Source organism: Schistocerca nitens, chromosome 5, assembly GCF_023898315.1.
Source record: "Schistocerca nitens isolate TAMUIC-IGC-003100 chromosome 5, iqSchNite1.1, whole genome shotgun sequence".
NCBI classification, from domain to species: Eukaryota; Metazoa; Arthropoda; class Insecta; order Orthoptera; family Acrididae; genus Schistocerca; species Schistocerca nitens.
Genome location: NC_064618.1, coordinates 582,614,913 through 582,636,526, shown reverse-complemented (window position 1 = coordinate 582,636,526; position 21,614 = coordinate 582,614,913). Strand labels below are relative to the sequence as shown.

General features: G+C 39.9%; 1 protein-coding gene across 2 annotated transcripts in view; it reads right to left on the bottom strand.

Moving 5' to 3' along the window:
- The window catches only part of LOC126260885 (integrin alpha-4-like), a 534,755-nt gene that overhangs the window by 304,767 nt on the left and 208,374 nt on the right, over positions 1–21,614 (bottom strand). For both annotated transcript variants that reach the window (XR_007546657.1, XM_049958327.1), the window contains exons 9-10: positions 15,518–15,730; positions 15,180–15,276 (exon numbers count right to left, since the gene is read on the bottom strand). Coding sequence is in view for 1 of the 2 variants with exons in the window: in XM_049958327.1 (XP_049814284.1) it covers positions 15,180–15,276; positions 15,518–15,730 (310 nt within the window). In the remaining variant the exon portion in view is untranslated. The remainder of the gene's footprint in view (positions 1–15,179; positions 15,277–15,517; positions 15,731–21,614) is intronic.

Genomic DNA, 21,614 nt, shown 5'->3' with positions numbered 1-21,614 from the left:
TGTACATGCACAGAAGCAATATATTGTCACAACAAATGTGCCATTAATCACTATAAATACCCTTTGATTCTGGAACAGTTATATGCAGTCTGCCAGAACCATCCACAACAAGAGTGTCATGCAAGTCTCCATCATGTTTACAGACAGAAAGGCCGAAAACATAAGTTTTTGTTGGACACTGGGGTGTATGTATTGGTAGCAAGTATGCACTTTGTGGGATAGAGGTGATCAAAGCCAGCTTGTTGTAATTTACATGGACTATAAGTAGTGATGTGGAGTATTTGGGTTCTGCAAGAGTAAATTCTTGGACTGGGGCATGGTGTTTTTAGCAGTGCATAGAAGACAGGCCCCAAAATAGTGAAGGTTTCTGCATGATCTTAGGGTTAGACTTTCTGACAATACATCCTGGCAAAATTCGCCTTTGGCAGTGTGTAGTTGAACTTAGAGAGGGACAATATTCCAGCCAGGTGAGGCTGCTGCTAGTGAAGTTCTTTCATAATGTGCATCAGTCCTGAGGGATGAAGCACTTGAACTGGGTGTTGGGGATGAGGAGGAGGCTGGGCTGGGGAGTGTGAGGGATAGCAGGGTAGCAGTGGGAAATAGTAAAATGCTGCTTGTGAGAGCATACAGGGATTAGATGGGGAGAGGATAGGTAAGCTAGGCACAGTCAGGAAGATAGAAGTGGGGTGGGAGGAGGTGACAGCAGAAAAGGAGAGAATCAAAAAGATTGTTGGTGCATTTGTGGAACAGAAGGCTGTGTAGTGCTGGACTGTGAACAGGGAAAGGGGTAAGTGCGATGAAGAACAGTGACTAATGAAGATTATGGCCAGGAGGGTTATGGGAATGTAGGATGTACTCCATGGAAAGTTCTCACCTTGTAGCTTAGAAAAGCTGGTGTTGATAGTAAGGATCCAGATGGCAGAGACTTTGAAGCAATCAATGAAATGAAAAAAGTTGTGTTGCACAACATACTCAGCAACTTGGTGGTCCAGCTGTGTCTTGGCTACAGTTTGTCAGTGGCCATTCATGCAAATTGACAGCTTGTTGATTGTCATGCCCATTTAGAATGCAGCACAGTGATTGCAGCTTAGCTTGTGAATCATATGACTGGTTTGACAAGTAGCCTGTAACACCACATTCAATTGTGAGCAATTGGTACAGTGCAACTTTATTTAAGAAGTGTTTACTTGTTACTAGTTAAATCCTTTGTATCATTGGAGGGAGGTGGTAGTTTATGATGTGTTCATTGTTTAATGTAATAGTGTCTTTAAATAATGGAATTTTATTAAATATGTTTGTCAATGTATGAGAAACTGCAATGTAAAAACTGATTCATACTTACGAATTTTGTATTGTATAATATAAAAGACATAGTGATTCCCCTCCACTACGGAAGTGGTTTGGCACACAAAGAAAAGGTGGAATGGTTTCTGAAAAGTACGCATAGGGACAGTTTGTGCCCCCCCCCCAACCCCCACCCCCTTTTCAATCTTTCCTATTGAGAAAGGTCAAACTGGATAGTTTTTTCTAGCTACAGAAATCTGAAGTATTTATATAAAAGGGTCTATATGAAAGGGATGTGTATAGTGTTGGTTTATTGCATTTCTACTGTGTAAAGGTGTGTTGTCCTAACTTTAACTCTGGTCAGGTCTCATTTAGTCTCATGTTGTTATGAGAACATCCTCTGTGATAAATTAATAAAAGGCTGAAGTAATGATTGTAGTTAACAGGGATAAAAATCTTTTCATTACAGTGATTACTAAACTGTACTGTCAATAATTACTACTACTCACTGTGTAGTTCATCTAATTGTAATAGGTGTTCATAGCACTTTACAAAGAAAGTAATTATGAAAATTCCTTTTTTCAAATGTTTTCACATTATTGTGCCTAATTAGGCTGGTGACTGTATTTTGTTTCATTCACTGGATCTTTGTTACTAATATTTCTTACAAAATTTTAGTCTTTCTGTTGTCTGCCAACTGCTACCCTTACAAATTCCATGTTCAATATCCTCTTACTGTTGGGTAACACACATCAAATTCAAAAATCCTTCCAGAGGGTAACACTATACTGTATAGGATTAAACCAAATTTGGTAATCATTAATTCATGGTAGTATTATAATCTCTGTCTTTTCTGATGGGATAGGGATGCTTGTGACTGGACTGGAGTACGTGGCGGTGGTGGGAGGATGTATAGTATAGGTCTTGCATCTAGGTCTATCACAGTTATGTGAGTAATGAGGCAAGGGTTTGGAACAGGGGCTGAATATGGATGGATGAGGATATTCTGTAGATTCAGTGGATTGGGGACTACCACTGTTGAAGGGATGGAATGGAAAGTGATTAGAACATTTATCATTTCAGGGCATGAGAAGAAGTAGACAAGACCCTGGCAGAGAACATGTTTCAGTTGTTCCAGTCCTGTGTGGTACTGTGTCACAAAGGGAATGATCCTGTGTGGCCATATGGTGGGGCTTTGGATGGTAGTTGATGAATGTGGGATAAGGCATGGGAGATCTCTTTCTGTTCAATTTTGGGAGTGTAATTGCAGTCTGTGAAGGCCAAGGTGAGACCTCAGTGTATTTTGAGAGGGATTGTTGCAAATGTGACAGCTATTGGTAGACAGAGACTTCTTGGTGTGGAATGAGTGGCAGCTTTTGAAGTGGAGGAATTGCTAGTGGTTGGTAGGTTCAATATGGATGGAGGACTGATGTAGTCTTCTTTGAGTCATTGGTCAACATTGAGGAAGGTAGCTTGTTGCATTGAGGAGGACAAGTTGGAGAAAATGGGGGAGAAGATGCTGAGGTTCTGGATGACTGCAGACAGGGTGTCCTCACCCTCAGTCCAGATCATAAAGATGTCATCAGTGAATCTAGACCAGGTGAGGGCTTTGGGATTCTGAGTGGTTATGAAGGATTCCTCTATATGGCCCATGAATAAGATGGCAGAGGATGGTGAAGATGTCATCAGTGAATCTAGACCAGGTGAGGGCTTTGGGATTCTGACTGGTTATGAAGAATTCCTCTATATGGCCCATGAATAAGATGGCAGAGGATGGTGTCCTGCAGATGCCCATTGCTGTACCCCATGTTTGTTTGTATGTGTTGCCCTCAATGGAGAAGTAATTGTTGGTGAGGATATAGTTGGTAATGGTGACCAGGAAGAAGCATGTAGGTTTCGAACCTGTCAGGCATCGTGAAACGTAGTCTTCAATCAGTCATGTCCATTGGCATTAGAAATGTTAGTATAAAGGAGGTGGCATCAGTAGTGATGAGCAGGTAAAGCAACAGGAACTGTGGAGAGTCAGTGAAGGAAAGGGTTGGTATCTTCTATATAGGAAGGCAGGTGATGGGTAATAGGTGGTCTATGGGAGCACAGGTTCTCTCAGTGGATGCACAGTAACTGGCCACAATGGGGCATCCTGGATGATTGGGTTTATGGACCTTAGAATGCATGTAGTAGGTGGGAATACAGGTAGCAATAGGGGTGAGGAGAGAGATAGACTACACGAATAGGTTCTGGTATGAGCCTATGGATTGGAGGGGATCCTGCTGGATTTCTGAAATGGGGTCGGTGTCACAAGGTTTGTAAGTGGATGAATCAGAGAGCTTGCAGAGTCCTTCCACCTGGTAACCCTTGTACTTCAAAACAACAATGCTAGAGCCTTTATCAGCAGACAGGATTGTTTAAAGGTGGGGTCAGCTTTTAGGTGGTGGATTTCAATTGTTTTTACCCAGATCTAAAGTTAACTTGTATGTTGAGGGATTTGGGGAATGAGTGTGAGGCAAGGTTCAAGTTCAAGAAATTCTGGAAAATTAACAGGGGGTGATGTTGGGGCAGTGGGGATGAATCACGGTTGGCTGGAGGAGTGAACTGAGTCAGGCAGAGTTCAACATTGAAGTTTTGCTGAATCTCAATAGTAGGGTTGATGCCAAAGAAGTGTTTCCACTGTAGGTACTAGAAGAAGGCGAGAAGGTCTTTAACAAGTCCAGTATGATTGAATTTTGGAGTGGGACAAAAGGAGGAGGAGGAGATTAGTTTTTAATGTTTTGTTGACAACAAGGTTGTTAGCTTCGCTTAAGGAATGATGGAGAAGGAAATTTTCTATGCCCTTTCAAAAGAACCATCCTTGCATTTGCTTGAAGTAATTTAGGGAAATCACAGAAAACCTACATAAGGATAACTGCATGCAGGTTTGAACCACTGTCCTCCAGAATGTGAGTCCAGTGTGATAATCACTGTGCCACTTCACTCAGTGGAGGGCAAAAGGTGAAGTCTTTGGAATGGACTTATACTTTTGACTGACAAAGGGATTTGGTGGAAAGGTTCATGACAGTGTTTTGAGTCTGCCTAAATTCTGCATTCTGAATGGTGGTGGAAGGATGCTTGTGAGTGTAGGAAATGTAGTAGGTCTGCAAGGCATAGTTTGTCAGGATGTGGGGTTGGTTTGGAGGCTATTTAGAGGGAAGGATAGTGGTAGTCCAAGGCAGGACCAGGAGGTGAACAGGTTGGAGAACTTTTTGAGATGGTGTTGTGCATACTGCTCTAGTCCTAGAGGCCAAGTGTTTCAATGTGTGAGTTGGGATCCAGGAATTTTGAGATTACAAAGCAGGAGAATTTTACAGATGGAGATGAGGCATTGCAAGGAGATTTTATTCTAATTTCCATTATTTTTCAGGACTCAGTTGGTAAGGGCTTAGAACTGTTGGAATCAGAACAGATGGAAGTTGTCGTGGAAGGAGGGGTTGCAGCTGGAGGTGGGTAATTTGATTATGAGCCATTTTGGGTTTCCCAGGAACAATGTATGGGACTAGGTTTTGCCTATGGCTAAGGAATGCACCATCTAAAAGCTGATTCTGACCCTATAATTCTGCCTGCTGACAAAGGCTCCACCACTGTTGTTTTGAAGTGCAAGTATTACCTGTGGAGGGACTCCACCAGCTGTCAGTTTCAACCACCTACCAACCTTGCCACAATGACACAATTCCTGAAATCCGGCAGGATCTCCAGTCTCTCCTCAAATCCTTCGGCTCAGTGCAGAAACTCTCCTTGGAGTCTATCCCTCTGCTCATCCCTATCACTCCCCACACTTCTACCTACTACATGCCTTCTAAGGTCCTTAAACCCAACCACGTGGGATGCCTCATTGTGGCTGGTTGCTGTGCATCCACTGAGAGAATCTCTGCTCTCTTAGACCAACACTTTCAGCCCATTATCCCTAACCTACCCTTATATATAAGAAATACCAAACATTTCCACTGCTGACTCTCCACAGTTCCTGTTACTCTACACACTATGCCTTGCTTGTCAATATTAATGCCACTTCCTTTACACTAACATCCCTAATGTCAATGGACTTGCCACTATTGAACACTACCTTTCACAATGCCTGACAGATTTCAGACATACAAGCTCCTTCCTGGTCACCATGACCAACTATATCCTTACCCACAACTACTTCTCCTTTGAACTCATCACTTACAAACAAATATGGGATACAGCAATGGGCACGTGCAGGACACCATCCTGTGCCAACCTATTCATGGGCAATCTAGAGAACTCCTTCCTAACCACCCATAGTCACAAAGCCCTCACCTGGTTCGGGTTCACTAAAGACATTTTTGTGATCTGGATTGAGGGTGGTGAGGTTGAGGACACCCTATCCATATTCCTTCAGGACCTCAACACAACATCTTCTCCCTCATTCACTTCACCTGGTCATCCTCAACCCAACAAGCCATCTTCCATAATATTAACCTCCACCTCAAAGATGGCTAGAACAGTACCTCCACCCATATATAACCTACCAACCACCAGCAATACCTCCACTTTGAAAGCAGTCACCCATTTCATACCAAAAAGTCCCTTCCATATAGCTTAGTCACTCATGGCCATCACATCGGTAGTGATGAGCAGTTCCTCTCAAAATACACCAATGGTTTCACTGAGGCATTCACAGACTTTAATAACATGCCCAGATCTCCCATGCTTTATCTCACCAGACATCAACTGCCTCCCAAAGTCCCACTGTCAAGTCACAGAGGATCATTTCCCTTGTGATACAGTACCACACAGGACTGGAGCAACTGAATCACATTCTCTGTCAAGGCCTCAACTACTTCTCGTCATGCCCTGAAATGCAGAATGTTTTACCCACTTTCCTTCCCACCCACCAAACCTACAGAATGTCCTCATCCATCCTTACTCAATCCCTGCTCCCAACCCCTTGCCTCATGGCTCATATTCTTATGATATACCTAGATGCAAGACCTATCCCCTACATCCTCCCACCACCACCACCTTCTCCAGTCTAGTCACAAGCATCACTTATCCCATCAAAGGTAGGGCTTCTTGTAATACCAGTCATGTGGTCTATAAGTACTGTGCTGTATTCTCTGTGGGAATGACAACCAACAAGCTGTTTGTCTACATGAATGGCCACTGGAAAACTGTGTCCAAGAAATAGATGGGCCATCCAGTTGCTGAGCCTGATGTGCAACACAACATCTTTCATTTCAATGACAGTTTCACTGTCTCTGCCTCATCTGGATCCTTGCTACCAACACCAGCTATTCTGAAATACATGGGTGGGAACTCTCCCTGCAATACATCCTACATTCCCATTACCCTTCTGGCCTCAGCCTTCATTAGTCACTGTTCTTCACTCACCCATCCTTTTCCCTGTTCTCACTCCAACACTACACAGCCATCTATTCCACCAATGCACCCACAGTCATTTTACTTCTTTTCTTTTCTGCCGCCTCTGCCTCCTTCTCTGCCATCCCTCTAATAACCTGACTGCACTAGCTGCCTTACCTTCTCCCCATGTCAACCTCTTAGGCTCTCACAAGCAGCCCTTTACTGTACCCAACCTCTGCACTATTATTACTCCCTCTCATGTGTGTATGAGTTGTGTTTATGTAAATGCGTGCATGTGCATGTGTGTGCGTGTGTGTGTGTGTGTGTGTGTGTGTGTGTGTTTTGTCTAATTCAGAAAATTAGAAGAAGGCCTACTGACCAAAAGCTTACTTGTTTAGCAGGCTTTTTGTTGTGTCTATCTGCAACTCAACATCTCCCCTATGTGGAAAGTAGCAATCTATCCTTTTCATAGAAGATACGATCATTTTGTGGAGGATATAGCAGAAAATATGCAACATTTATGTGAGGTTTTTGAAGGTTACAGGTGGCACATTTAACACTTAGCACAGATAAATCTTACTTTGCTTTAAAAGATCTAGCATCTGTAGGCCACATGAATAGCAGTGAATGAATTAATATGGATCTGTGGTTGGTACTGGGAGTATGTGAGTTTTCAGTTCCTTCTAATACTAAGGAGTTAAAGACTTCCTTGGATTTAACAAATTATTATAGAAAATTAATAAATGGGACAAGCAGATGTGTTGAAAAAAAAGAACCATAAATTTGGAATAGGCAAAAGAACACCAAAACACGTTCAAGGAATTAAAGAGAGCATAGAGCATTAACATCAACTTCAGAACTAATTTTTATGGACTACGAGAATTAGTTTTTTAAAAAAAAAAAAAAAAATCAGGCTGTGTTGAATAGAGTGGAGAAACACTACTCCACCATACAAAAAGAGATGCTTATCATAATATAAGGAATCATATACTTCCCCTAGATGCATCTCTCAAGTGGTTGTTGGATCTTACATACTGTACTAGTTGACTAACCAGATAGACATTAAGATTGAGCATGTTCAGATATGAAGTCACACACAAGCCCAATAAGCAACATACAAATGCATATGGTTTAAGCAGAAAGGTAACTGTGATACAGACATTGTGTCACAGATTCATACAAAGGAAAGCAGTGTGGCATCCTGAAGTGGAATGTAAATTGCACATGTCACAGCTACAGTTCAGTGTGCATAATGGTTTGTTGTGTAAGACAACATGGCTAGAACTGCAGCTAGTATTGCCAGATGAGCTAAAAGAAGTAGTTCTGAAAGAAGTGCATGATCATGTACTGTCAGGACATGGAGTTGTCGAACAACATACAGGAGAGTAGCAAAACACTGAAACACGTGTGCTTGTTTCATGCTCATTTCATAATTTATATCATTTTTAATCTCATGATAGAATGATACTATTACTCTTAATTTGCTACATCAAAGTCATATTGATACGTGGAGGAGTATGGAAGCAAAGTATTTTGTTTCATTTTTCCTTAAATTCAACACTTTTTCTCCTGTGGCCATAATGATTTCCTGTCCAACCTTGACCATTCAGCTTGAAAGTATGGGTGGTCTTGTAGAGGCTAGAGAAGTTCATTTACTTATTCTCCCAAGTTGTAATAGCAACCTTTAGAATCTCACTTTTCACATATTTTTGGTGATGCAAAGAGGTCTCCCTGAGCCAACTTTAGCCCATCTCAGGTCATCCCACCTCATTCAGGTTGTCTGATGAAACAGTAGGTAGCTTATGCACCTTTTCTGCCCATCCAAATTGGTTGGTAGAGAGGGCACCAACTCCCTCTCCTAAAAATTCTGCCTCCACACTGAATGAGGGACAGTGGTTAACTTTGTGGAAGAGTCATGTTCCAGCCCTTCTCTGATAAATATGTATGTTCCAAGTGGACACAAAATTAGATTAAGTCATGATGTGTTTGAGTTAGGTAATCAGTAAACTTGAAAGCTTCAGCACTTTCTTGTTCACCAGTAAATTCTTTGTGTATTTTCTTATGAATTGCAAGTGAAATTCACTTTGAGCCACTTTTGACTTTGTTTTAGTGATTCATCCATTATTCAGTTTTCATACCTGTGGATCCATTTGGTATTGATGCTAGGTAACATTTTTTCAAGCTTATATTTATCAGTTTTATCTCTATTGATTTTCCACCCTGTAATTTAATGCTTGTGCTAAAATGAACATTTCTGTGTGAGTAATTTTCTGGGGATAGAATCTTGTTACTTTTTGTGAGATCTTGGGACCATGTGGCAAGTGGCTGACTCTTTGTAATAGTGGAAAGAACTGATAAATATTTCTGTTTATTATAATAGTTTTGCTTTCAAATGATTCAAGAATTATGTGAAGAATTTGCTCTAAAGTTATGTAAAAATGTGGATGGGAGGCCATGTTGCTCTTTTAACTGCCTTGTAGTGAGTCCTCCTATCAATGTACTCTGCATGATAATAATCCACAGTTCTTTGCAGTCACTATTGTAATTTTTGTTCTGAAACAGTCAAACTCCCACATATACCTTCCTTTTCCCATCTAACCTTCTTACCATTAGAGCCATGGCAGGTGCAGAAAAAAGACAATTGTGCAGACCTCTGTTCAAGGCCCTTGATCTTATGACTGTTCCTGGCCTCTACATCTATGAGACAATTAAGTTGATACCAATGATAATATTTTGTACATTATGTAAATATGTAATATTTTATACTGTTCTGTACTTTGACAATTCTAATATCATGAATGTGATAATACAGGTGCTAAATAAATAAATACAGTTTCCTAAACAAAACCCACAACTCTTTGAGGATATCCTGTTTAAGCATGATCATGAAACAAGAAACAAATATCGGTATAAGTTACCAAGTCATAGGCTAAAACTGCTGGAGAAGACACCTTACTATAGGGGTATGAGGCTGGGAAATAAAATCCGTGAAAAATTTAAAAATTATAAACCAGAAAAATTTGGACATAATTTTAAAAAATACCTAGCAAGTAAATATTATTACAGTGTAGAAGAATGAATGACTGACTGACACAAATAACTGTGCCTGATGTTATGTTTTATTCTGTCATGCTAAAAAAGTACTCTAAGTTAATAACTATTCTTAATTTTACTGTATTTTCAACATGATTATCTTAAATCATTTTGTGGTACTTAAAATTACAAAATACCTGTACGGGTAATTATTCTGTATGCTTACAATTAGAAAGTAGCCTTAAACTGACGAGCCACCTATGTCCCAACCAGCTGATTGTATATGACACATTATGTGACAAGAAATTTTCTATTCTATTCTACCCAATTCCTTATTGGGAGAGATGCCACTGCTGGGATGTCTGTTAATCCAATTAGATGAGTTTAAATTAGGAGATGATAGACTGAATTTCAAAAATTAGTTATTCTTGTTATCTGTATTCATAAGTAAGGTACTTTGTGTAATTAATTTGATGTTTGCTTAAAGATCATGTGACCCCATGAGATAAACATGTGTCATCCACAAGTTCAAACTGTATATCTCAGCCATTGCAAGATCTTTGACTATGTAACCCTCAAACAGACGCGCCTATTTTCATGAAATGAGCAGGCATGCAGCGCACTTTGTACGCTTCCAAGGGAAAAACGTATGAGCTAAATCACAGTTTAATTTTAGTTTATTTAAACAACAATACAAGAAACATATATTAAATTGCTAATTTACTATTTGATTAAGCAAATAATAAACTTTCATATCACCATGTTGGCAGGTAGTGGAGGGATTTTAGCTCTTTCCACTAGCTGAGGCTTCATAACAGACAGTGCTAAATCTTTCAAGATAATTCTTCTCTTCTTTTTTGGGTTTGCCTCATTTGTATGAAAAATTATTTGAGCATTGATTCCTGCTATATCCATTAGAGCACAGAATACAACAAATGGCCATCTGCTTGTCACCTGTGTGACAGAATACGCACTACCCAGTTGATTGGCTGTGTTGACTTCTCCCTTTGTTGTATTGTAATCCGTAACTATCTCTGGGTTACCTGTAACTTCATCAATGGTTCCAAAATTGTACACAGTTTAAAGTAACATAACTGCCTTGTTTTGTCTCGGCACATATGAAACTAGCGTCAATCATTCTGAAAACCAAATAAAGAGGAGTGGATAGCCCTACATTTCCCAGATAAAAATTCTTGTTCGATTTAGTGTTTGTTTTTTCTCAATGTGCCGATTATTGTTAGTTGCTTTTTCAAAATGGAGTTGGCTAAGGAATAACTAGTGTACCAATTATCCAGTGTAATGTTTCTTCCTGAGCCTTCAGTGTAAGTAACTAGCCTTCCTACAATGTCACAGGGAGAGTTATAAACATTGTGTGGTCCTTTAGGTTGTTTTCTGCTTTATATTTCAATATTGCTAATCAAGAATGTTTTAGCATCTGCTGAAACAAAAATTGAATGATTATGTTCTTTTATTTTACAATTTCATCAGTCTTTTCTGGACTAAGTATTGTCCATAAAGCCTCTGTTTCACTTGTGACCCCTCTGGCAACATGTGTAGGCTCAGGGATCATTTTCACAATGTTACTATTTTTCGTTTGTTTTCGAACTCACATTAGGACATATTTTATTCCATATATACATTTTGTCCCTCTCGATAAAAAGACCATCAGTGTAGAGTCACTCTTCACAGTCATAATCTGAATCGTGGACTTGATCAGAATCTGAATAATGGTCACTTTGTGTGATAAATTCCTCTTCTTCTTCAGAGTCATCATCGTTTTCGTTGTCTGGTACAGAGTTGAAATCTGGATCCTCATTGAGTAACCATTCAATCTCATTGTGTGTCAGCTTTGATCTCACCCTGGACAGTAGTTCATTCACTTGTTACAAATTATCTTTTGATTCGATTAAAAAGGAACAAAATCAAAGTGAAGAAGAATTACTTACATGTGCATGACACACTTTGTACACTAAGATGACACACTCGCAGTTTATTTTAAATTACTGTAGTTCACATGAACCTACGACAATACAACTTCTCAATGTGCTACCTGAAACAATAATGCAGGAATAGGTAGGGGCTTGCTATTGTAAAACAAAACATGAACTGTGCACGACAATGCTATTTTCGGTTGGCACACTTTATACGCAGGCACGCCTGCTAGATGGTTAACCTAATGGCCCATGTCATATTGTTTATTCAGTTTTCTGTATGACTTGCTGTAATGTGGACATTTGTACTTACCAAAATGAAATATATCGAGTCTTACAGTATTAAGTGTGTTTTCCTTGGGCTACAACTGAATAGAATTCCCATAACCACATGAGAGTTTACAAAGCACTTGACAAGAAAAATGAAACTTTAATTATGTTGGGTCTTGTGTTAATATTACATATTGTTTGATGAGTTTGTTTCATGATAAGACTTCTTCTCTGATCTGGTACAACCTTTGAAAATCCCTCAGACATATGCACATGAATTACTTGTCATTCTTTTATTCACAGGAAATTAATATGCCTCATTAGCTGGCACTAAACTGAAATCAACTTGATAGTGAAAGAGAGTATATTATTAGGCAACTTATGATAAGATATATTAATTACAGTCATCTTAGGCAGTTTCTTCACCCTTTTTTGTTGAATCTTCTTTTGACTGAGCAACAACTCACTGAATGTAATGTATACTAAAATCCCATAATGCTACTTCTCACTAGCAGAAGCTCTTTTATATGCTGACCCTCATATTCAAGATCCTATCTCTGGAATTCCTCTGATTAGCCCCAGTCAGACTGGAGAATCAATTAGAGTAAATAATTGGATATGTAACTTTTCTTTTCAATGACGACATTCCCAAAGTCATGTTATTCATGGCAGAGTGAAATGCACTTGTGAGTAGCCAATGGCTAGAGGGAGAAACAGGCATGTTATGTAGCACAATTGAGCAGGCTGCCAGTGAGCCACAGCTGTTGGCTGCATGGAATGCAAAAGCTGTACAGGTGAACAGTCTCTCACACCACTGCCCAGGCTGTGCAATGTAAAGACAGCCTCAGGGATCAATGCATGACAAACACAGTTACATATAGAATTTGTGGAACCCACTAAACATTGAGAGATGTGCTGTGAAGGATGGAGAGTGACATCTGTATTCTTCCTTGCAGCCTGAAAGCCCTGGTGATGTGGAAAAATAGCAAGTAGCAAACTCAAATGAAAATCAGTGATTAGAGCACCAAGTTAAATGCATTTATAACAGAGACTATGCATGTAACAATATATCTAATGTGAGAAATGAAAGATCTGAAAGAAGATTTAGAAGCAGTAGTATCATGGAAGGAGGAGATGGCTGGGCATACAGGTGATGCAATACAGGACCATTCAGAGATGAAAAGCTGCTGGATAGTCATATAACTGGTGTTGAAAGTAATGAAGTTAGCGTTACTGATGCAGTAACAGTAGATCCACATAAATTTGCAAAGTTCTTTTTGAGGTAAATAAAGAGCATTTAAACTAGTGCAAGGGATTTTCCAGCAAGTGTCATGTCATGAAGAGGAAGTCAGTTAAGTCTTATAGCAGCTAGAGACTCTGACTGTTATCCTTGAACAACTGTCTGATAGAAGTGACAGAAATTCTGATTGCGTGTATCCAGTTAGAATAAATGATTTGTGAAGAGGTTCAGTCCCACCTCACTAATTTATGAAAGTAGTGAATCACTGACTACATTTTCATTTCTTTCATCAACTTGCTCCTGAGATACATCTAATATGCATCCATGGAAGGAAATAAGAATAAAATAATCTCAAAATGTGAAAACAAATTTGGTTTCTGATATAGACTTGGGAATAACTCATTGTGATTTATCTAAAGGAAAACAAAACACAGAGCAATCAAATGACACATTTAGTTATGATGGTCCTCTACATTTACAACTACATTCATAGTCTGCAAACCCATGTGAAGTGCATGTGTGTGGGACCATGACTGTTTAAATGCCTCTGGGCATTGGGTAATTGGTCTAATATTGTAAGTCTTGTCTTCACAGTCCCTACAGGAGCAATACATAAGAGGGTGTCACATATTCAGACTTACAATTGGTTCTTAAAACTTAACAATTAAATTATTGTAGGATAGGTGGCATCTCTTTAGAAGTGTCTGCCAGCTCAGGATTTTCAGCCCTTCTGTGGCACTCTCCTCTGGATCAAATACACCTGTTGTTATTCATGTTACCATTCTTTACATATGTCAATAGATTTGGTATGGGTTCCACACACTCAAGCAATATTCTATGTCAGATTGCACAATCTCCATCATAGACTTCATACAATTGTACAGTATCCTATCAATGAATCAAAGTCTACCACCTACTTTATATATAACTGAGTCCATGGGGTCATTCAGTTTTGTATCCTCACATATTGTTTCACTGAAGTATTTACTTGAGTTCTCAATCATATTCTTCGTGTGAATGGAGAGTTGTAAATGACATTCATTCAAGAAAGGTCCCATGATCCATAAATACCCCCTCTGATGTGCAAAGTTTTCTTCATGAAAACCAACCAAAATATTCAAATCATGATTTTTTGGTACTGTAGTCATACTATACTATAGTTTCCAATTTTGTGAAGTACACAGTTTTATGTTTATGAACCATTACAGTACATTGGCAATATCTTAAATGCTTTGAAATCTTATCAATATCTGGCTAAACATTTTTTAAGCTGTTTTAAAAATTTTTTCTTCCCTGCCCCTTCCCTCTTCCCCCTGTCCCCTCCCAAATAATACTTCATTATAGATAATGGCATTATCTGTAAAAAGTCTGAGGTTACAATTAAAATTTTCTGCCAGCTCATTGACGTACAACATGACCATAATAGTTCCCGAAACACTTCTGTGCAGTATGTCTGTGGTTACTTCTACATCTGTTAATGACTCTCCTTTGAAAATAACATGCTGCATCTTTTATCATTAACCCAGTGAATATGTTGTTTAACATCCTGTATGACCTAAATTTGATTAAAAAATATTGACTTGATATTGAGTCAAATGCTTTTTTGCATTTAAGAAATACTGTATCTGCTTGAGTTCCTTGGCCATGGCTTTCAGGATGCCATATTAGGGATGCACTAGCTGGGTTTCACATGGCTGATGTTTATGGAATCATGGATCAGGTCATTTTTTTCAAGGTACCTGATTATATTGACTGTCTGTTTTGTCAACCACTTCAACTGCCCTTTTAGTAGACTGATGTAACCTGTGCCTTCTTCCAACTTCTAGGCACAGTTTTTGTTTGAGGTGTCTGTAGTATGACTAAATAAGAGTTTACTTCAGCACTGATACTGTACAGAAAACTGTATAGAATCTGATAGGGTTTACATCAGGCCCTGTGGTCTTGTTCTCTTTTAGCAAAATCAGCTGCCTCTCAAAACCATGGCAATACTAATGACAAGTTGTGTTGCTTCATATTTTCTGCGTTTTACTAGTAATGGACTTACATATCCAGAAGCACTTTACCTTCAAATCCATCATTGTTAATGTCACCAACTGCTGCTACTGTTGTCCCAAACTGTGCATTCCTTATTCCGCCATCAATGTGTTCCATTTCTTTGTTCTATAAAAGAAAAGCAAATGTATTTCAAACCTGTATATAACACTAAAAGTGACATATTTCACTGTTTGATACAGCTTATGTCCAAAGATACTAGATTGCTTTATTTTCTACTTCTCTAAGTGCACAGAAACACTGGATACATAATGTAGGAACTCAGAGGTCAGATATTTCTATGCTTATCAGAATTTTAATTACATCAGAATGACATAGTTTATTTATGGAAATAAGTAGCTTTACTTACAATTATTTCACCTCCTAAAGAGATATATATGCGACCTTGATCTGGGATGGAGGTAGTTGAATACCTTGGTGCACCAATGATCATATCATCATAACCATCTTTATTTATGTCTGCAGTTGCAATGCTGGCACCAAAGTACTCTCCAAGCTGTGTCCCTGTTATTTCAATGATGGGTGCAATATGATATTTTGCACTGAAGTCATAAAGCAGCACCTGTAAAAATTGTCATGTTAAAAATGTGGTATTTATTGATTTAAATTAAATAAAAATGAACTTTGACAGTTGAATATGAAATGTGTGGAGAAAATACTCATAGCAGAAATAATGATGCTAATGTTATACGAAATAAAACATAAACATTCAGTACTTTCTAAAAATTATGAATTACACCAGTTACATATACATCCCTGTTTTATATTATACAAAAGAATTTTGTTTAGAGCTTGTTAAGAAATCATACCAACTTCATCTACAACAGTAAGAAGGCAGTTAAACACTACATTTTTATTGGTTTTCATTAAGAATACATTGCACACCACAAGGGCTATTTATGGATTGTGTAGCCTTTCTTGAATGCTTTTCATTTACCACTGTGCATTGGCACGAAGAATGTGATTTCATATAGCATAAGCCAGTATATTATATTACAAGGGGTTTCAATAAGTAATGTAACACAATTTTTTCCTTGGCCAATTTCAGATGAAAAATGTAGAATTTGTTGTGAGACATCATGGAATATTCCTACTTCAGCACCTATAGTTTCACGAAGTTTTAATAGATGGTGATCCAATATGTAGCCTTCAAAAATGGTCTCTGTAATGTCCGTTCACTCCTAGAAGAGAGCTGTCATTGATTTTCTTTTGGGGGAAAACCAGAGAATTGCAGATATTCATAAGCACTTGCAGAATGCCTATGGAGACTTAGTAGTGAACAAAATCGTGGTGAGTCACAGGGTGAGATGTCCGCCATCATCACAATGAGGTCATGCAAACCTGTCCAATGTCTAATGTGCTGGCCAGCTGGCCAGCTGGCAACATACAGCTGTGACTGTAGCATTACATGAGTATGTACAATATAGTTGTATCTAATTTGCATCATGTGAGTGTAGGGGAGTCAAAACAAGCAGTGACCCATGATGCCATATCAACTTGAGATTTTTTTTATACATGTAATTCATTTCTAAATTTTATTGTTATTTGCAGAGTAAAGAATTTAATTATGTACAGCATTTAATAGGTAATGAGTTCTAATGAGATAGATATAAATATGCTTTAACATAGCAAATCACTGTGCTGCATTAGGCATGATATGTTTTCACTTCCTAAGAACAAAAACTTCCATGTTGCTCGAGAGCACGATCAAGTGGTCATCAAGTGCGGATCTGCTGTAACCTTCATGAATGGGCATAGAATTCTTTATTTACAAACTGCAGTTGATTTAAAAAATATTCTAGAGAACCATAGCCCAACTTTGGTGCAAACAAATCGCTTGCAAATTCTCAAATATTGGTACGGAGTTTAAGATACGCAGCTGGATATCAGGCACTATTGTCACGTGCATGATTCAGTAACATTAACCTCAATTTATGGACATTACCTTGATAATAACTATCAAAGACTTATATGAGTGACATAGTAATCATCTTGATGCTTAAAGCAAGAGAGAAGCAATTTACTGATGGGATACGAAAACTTATAATCATTGCATAGTCAACTTGTTGATATGTTGCTTAGCAACTCATAAACAGACAGTGATAGAATTACTGAAATAATCTTTTAAGTATCTGTGAGCACTATGCACACATCAAAAATTAATTACTCTAACTGTGAGTGACTTCTGGATTGGATGAGTCTTTTTCTTTTATTTCAGCTAATTGGTATTAATAAATTTCTTTCGAGGTTGAAACTTCATCAATGGTGTCATGCTCATTCAGTTTAGTAGAACGATAGATAGCACTAGCTACGCTACTATTTATGGTTTTAAAAGAAAAGAGAGCACATACCTGTTTTTCTTTTGAGAAATGTTTGTACTTCAGTCATCAGTCTTCTCAAACCAGAGGCACAAGTGACACTCCCTCATAGCACTACAATATCATGAACCACCACACACATGTGCCCCCTACTCACTACATTTCTGCATTGAAAACCCTGAGATATAGCAGCAGTATAAAGAAGGATGAAAATAGAGGAAAGACCAGTGAAAGAAATGGAGCAAAGAGAGAAGGGGGGGTCATAACTCCTGCAATGTTGGAACATGCAGACACTCTCATCCAAGGTAGTTAATTGATGGAAATCAAACACTTCACTGTACAAATGGATGTTTCTGTCATTAGTGCTGACACATTCATCCACCATCTGGGGTACTATTCAGAGGTGTGTGTCTTCTGGGTTGCTCTTCACCTAACTGAAGACCATAAAGAACAATAAAGGACCATCTGGAATTGCTTGTGAGTTAAGAGGCTGATTGAGACAATTATTTCTCAAACATTGTCACAGGTTCATCACTTTGAACCAGAAACAAAATGGTAATTCTTGGAGTAGTGCCACACCCGATCTCCTCTGAAAAAAAAGTTCAAAGCCACACCCTCAGCTGGTAAAGTAATCGTGATAGTCTTTGGGGACTCTGAATAGCTATTCTGTTTGTAATCCTCCCTCGTGGGATGACAATCATCTCTGAAGTGCATTTGTCTGCAGGGGAGTGTGCATTGATATGAAACTTCCTGGTAGATTAAAACTGTGTGCCGGACCGAGACACGAACTCGGGACCTTTGCCTTTTGTGGGCAAGTGCTCTACCAACTGAGCTACCCAAGCATGACTTGTGCCCAATCCTCACAGCTTTAATTCTGCCAGTACCTTGTCTCCTACCTTCCAGACTTCGCAGAAGCTCTCCTGCATACCTTGCAGAACTTGCACCCCTGGAAGAAAGGATATTGCAGTGACATGGCTTAGCCACAGCTTAGAGGATGTTTCCAGAATGAAATTTTCACTCTGCAGTCATCAGTGTTTGCTAAAGTTATTGAAAAAGCTGGGCTTGTAAGGATAATTGATCATTTTATGTCACAAAATTTGCTATCAAATGTACAGTTCGGCTTTAGAAGCCATTTAACAACCGAAAATGCTATATTATCTTTTCTCTGTGAGGTGCTGGATGGATTAAACAAAAGGTTTTGAATGTGAGGCATATTTTTTATTTATTTAAATAAGGTGTTTGATTGTGGTGATCACAAAATATTGCTCCAGAAGTTGGACCATTACTGAATACAGGGAGTAGCTCACAACTGGTTCAGCTCTTTCTTTAGCTATAGACAGCATAAGAACATTATTCAGTGTTGAGAATGGCTGTAAGGTGGGGTACAGTCAAAGGCGGGGGTGCCCCAGGGATCTGTGTTGGGGCCACTCCTGTTCTTTATATATGTATATATGTATATCATTATAATAGAGGGAAACATTCCACATGGGAAAAATATATCTAAAAACAAAGATGATGTGACTTACCGAACGAAAGCGCTGGCAGGTCGATAGACACACAAACAAACACAAACACACACACAAAATTCAAGCTTTCGCAACAAACTGTTGCCTCATCAGGAAAGAGGGAAGGAGAGGGAAAGACGAAAGGATATGGGTTTTAGGGGAGAGGGTAAGGAGTCATTCCAATCCCGGGAGCGGAAAGACTTACCTTAGGGGGAAAAAAGGACGGGCATACACTCGCACACACACACATATCCATCCACACATATACAGACACAAACAGACATCTCACAAGCAGACATATATATATATGTATATATCTAAAAACAAAGATGATGTGACTTACCAAACGAAAGTGCTGGTAGGTCGATAGACACACAAAAACACAAACATACACACAAAATTCAAGCTTTTGCAAGAAATGGTTGCTTCATCAGCAAAGAGGGAAGGAGAGGGAAAGACAAAAGGATGTGGGTTTTAAGGGAGAGGGTAAGGAGTCATTCCAATCCTGGGAACGGAAAGACTTACCTTAGGGGGAAAAAAGGACAGGTGTACACTCGCACGCACACACACATCCATCCGCACATACACTGACACAAGCAGACAAATGTCTCCCTTAAAACCCACATACTTTCGTCTTTCCCTCTCCTTCCCTCTTTCCTGATGAAGCAACTGTTTGTTGCGAAAGCTTGAATTTTGTGTGTATGTTTGTGTTTGTTTGTGAGTCTATTGATCTGCCAGCACTTTCGTTCGGTAAGTCACATCATCTTTGTTTTTAGATATATTTTTCCCACGTGGAATGTTTCCCTCTCTCTCTCTCTCTCTCTCTCTCTCTCTCTCTCTCTCTCTCTCTCTATATATATATATATATATATATATATATATATATATATATATAAAAAGAAAGATGATGAGACTTACCAAACAAAAGCGCTGGCAGGTCGATAGACACACAAACAAACACAAATATACACACAAAATTCAAGCTTTCGCAACAAACTGTTGCCTCATCAGGAAAGAGGGAAGGAGAGGGAAAGACGAAAGGATGTGGGTTTTAAGGGAGAGGGTAAGGAGTCATTCCAATCCCGGGAGCGGAAAGACTTACCTTAGGGGGAAAAAAGGACAGGTATACACTCGCACACACACACAAATCCATCCACACATACAGACACAAGCAGACATATATATGTATATATATATATATATATATATATATATATATATATATATATATATATATATATATATATATATATATATATATATATATATATATTCCCCTCTTTCCTGATGAGGCAACAGTTTGTTGTGAAAGCTTGAATTTTGTGTGTGTGTTTGTGTTTGTTTGTGTGTCTATCGACCTGCCAGCGCTTTCGTTCGGTAAGTCACATCATCTTTGTTTTTACATATACACTCCTGGAAAAAAGAACACATTGACACCGGTGTGTCAGACCCACCATACTGGCTCCGGACACTGCGAGAGGGCTGTACAAGCAATGATCACACGCACGGCACAGCGGACACACCAGGAACCGCGGTGTTGGCCGTCGAATGGCGCTAGCTGCGCAGCATTTGTGCACCGCCGCCGTCAGTGTCAGCCAGTTTGCCGTGGCATACGGAGCTCCATCGCAGTCTTCAACACTGGTAGCATGCCGCGACAGCGTGGACGTGAACCGTATGTGCAGTTGACGGACTTTGAGCGATGGCGTATAGTGGGCATGCGGGAGGCCGGGTGGACGTACCGCCGAATTGCTCAACACGTGGGGCGTGAGGTCTCCACAGTACATCGATGTTGTCGCCAGTGGTCGGCGGAAGGTGCACGTGCCCGTCGACCTGGGACCGGACCGCAGCGACGCACGGATGCACGCCAAGACCGTAGGATCCTACGCAGTGCCGTAGGGGACCGCACCGCCACTTCCCAGCAAATTAGGGACACTGTTGCTCCTGGGGTATCGGCGAGGACCATTCGCAACCGTCTCCATGAAGCAGGGCTATGGTTCCGCACACCGTTAGGCCGTCTTCCGCTCACGCCCCAACATCGTGCAGCCCGCCTCCAGTGGTGTCGCGACAGGCGTGAATGGAGGGACGAATGGAGACGTGTCGTCTTCAGCGATGAGAGTCGCTTCTGCCTTGGTGCCAATGATGGTCGTATGCGTGTTTGGCGCCGTGCAGGTGAGCGCCACAATCAGGACTGCATACGACCGAGGCACACAGGGCCAACACCCGGCATCATGGTGTGGGGAGCCATCTCCTACACTGGCCGTACACCACTGGTGATTGTCGAGGGGACACTGAATAGTGCACGGTACATCCAAACCGTCATCGAACCCATCGTTCTACCATTCCTAGACCGGCAAGGGAACTTGCTGTTCCAACAGGACAATGCACGTCCGCATGTATCCCGTGCCACCCAACGTGCTCTAGAAGGTGTAAGTCAACTACCCTGGCCAGCAAGATCTCCGGATCTGTCCCCCATTGAGCATGTTTGGGACTGGATGAATCGTCGTCTCACGCGGTCTGCACGTCCAGCACGAACGCTGGTCCAACTGAGGCGCCAGGTGGAAATGGCATGGCAAGCCGTTCCACAGGACTACATCCAGCATCTCTACGATCGTCTCCATGGGAG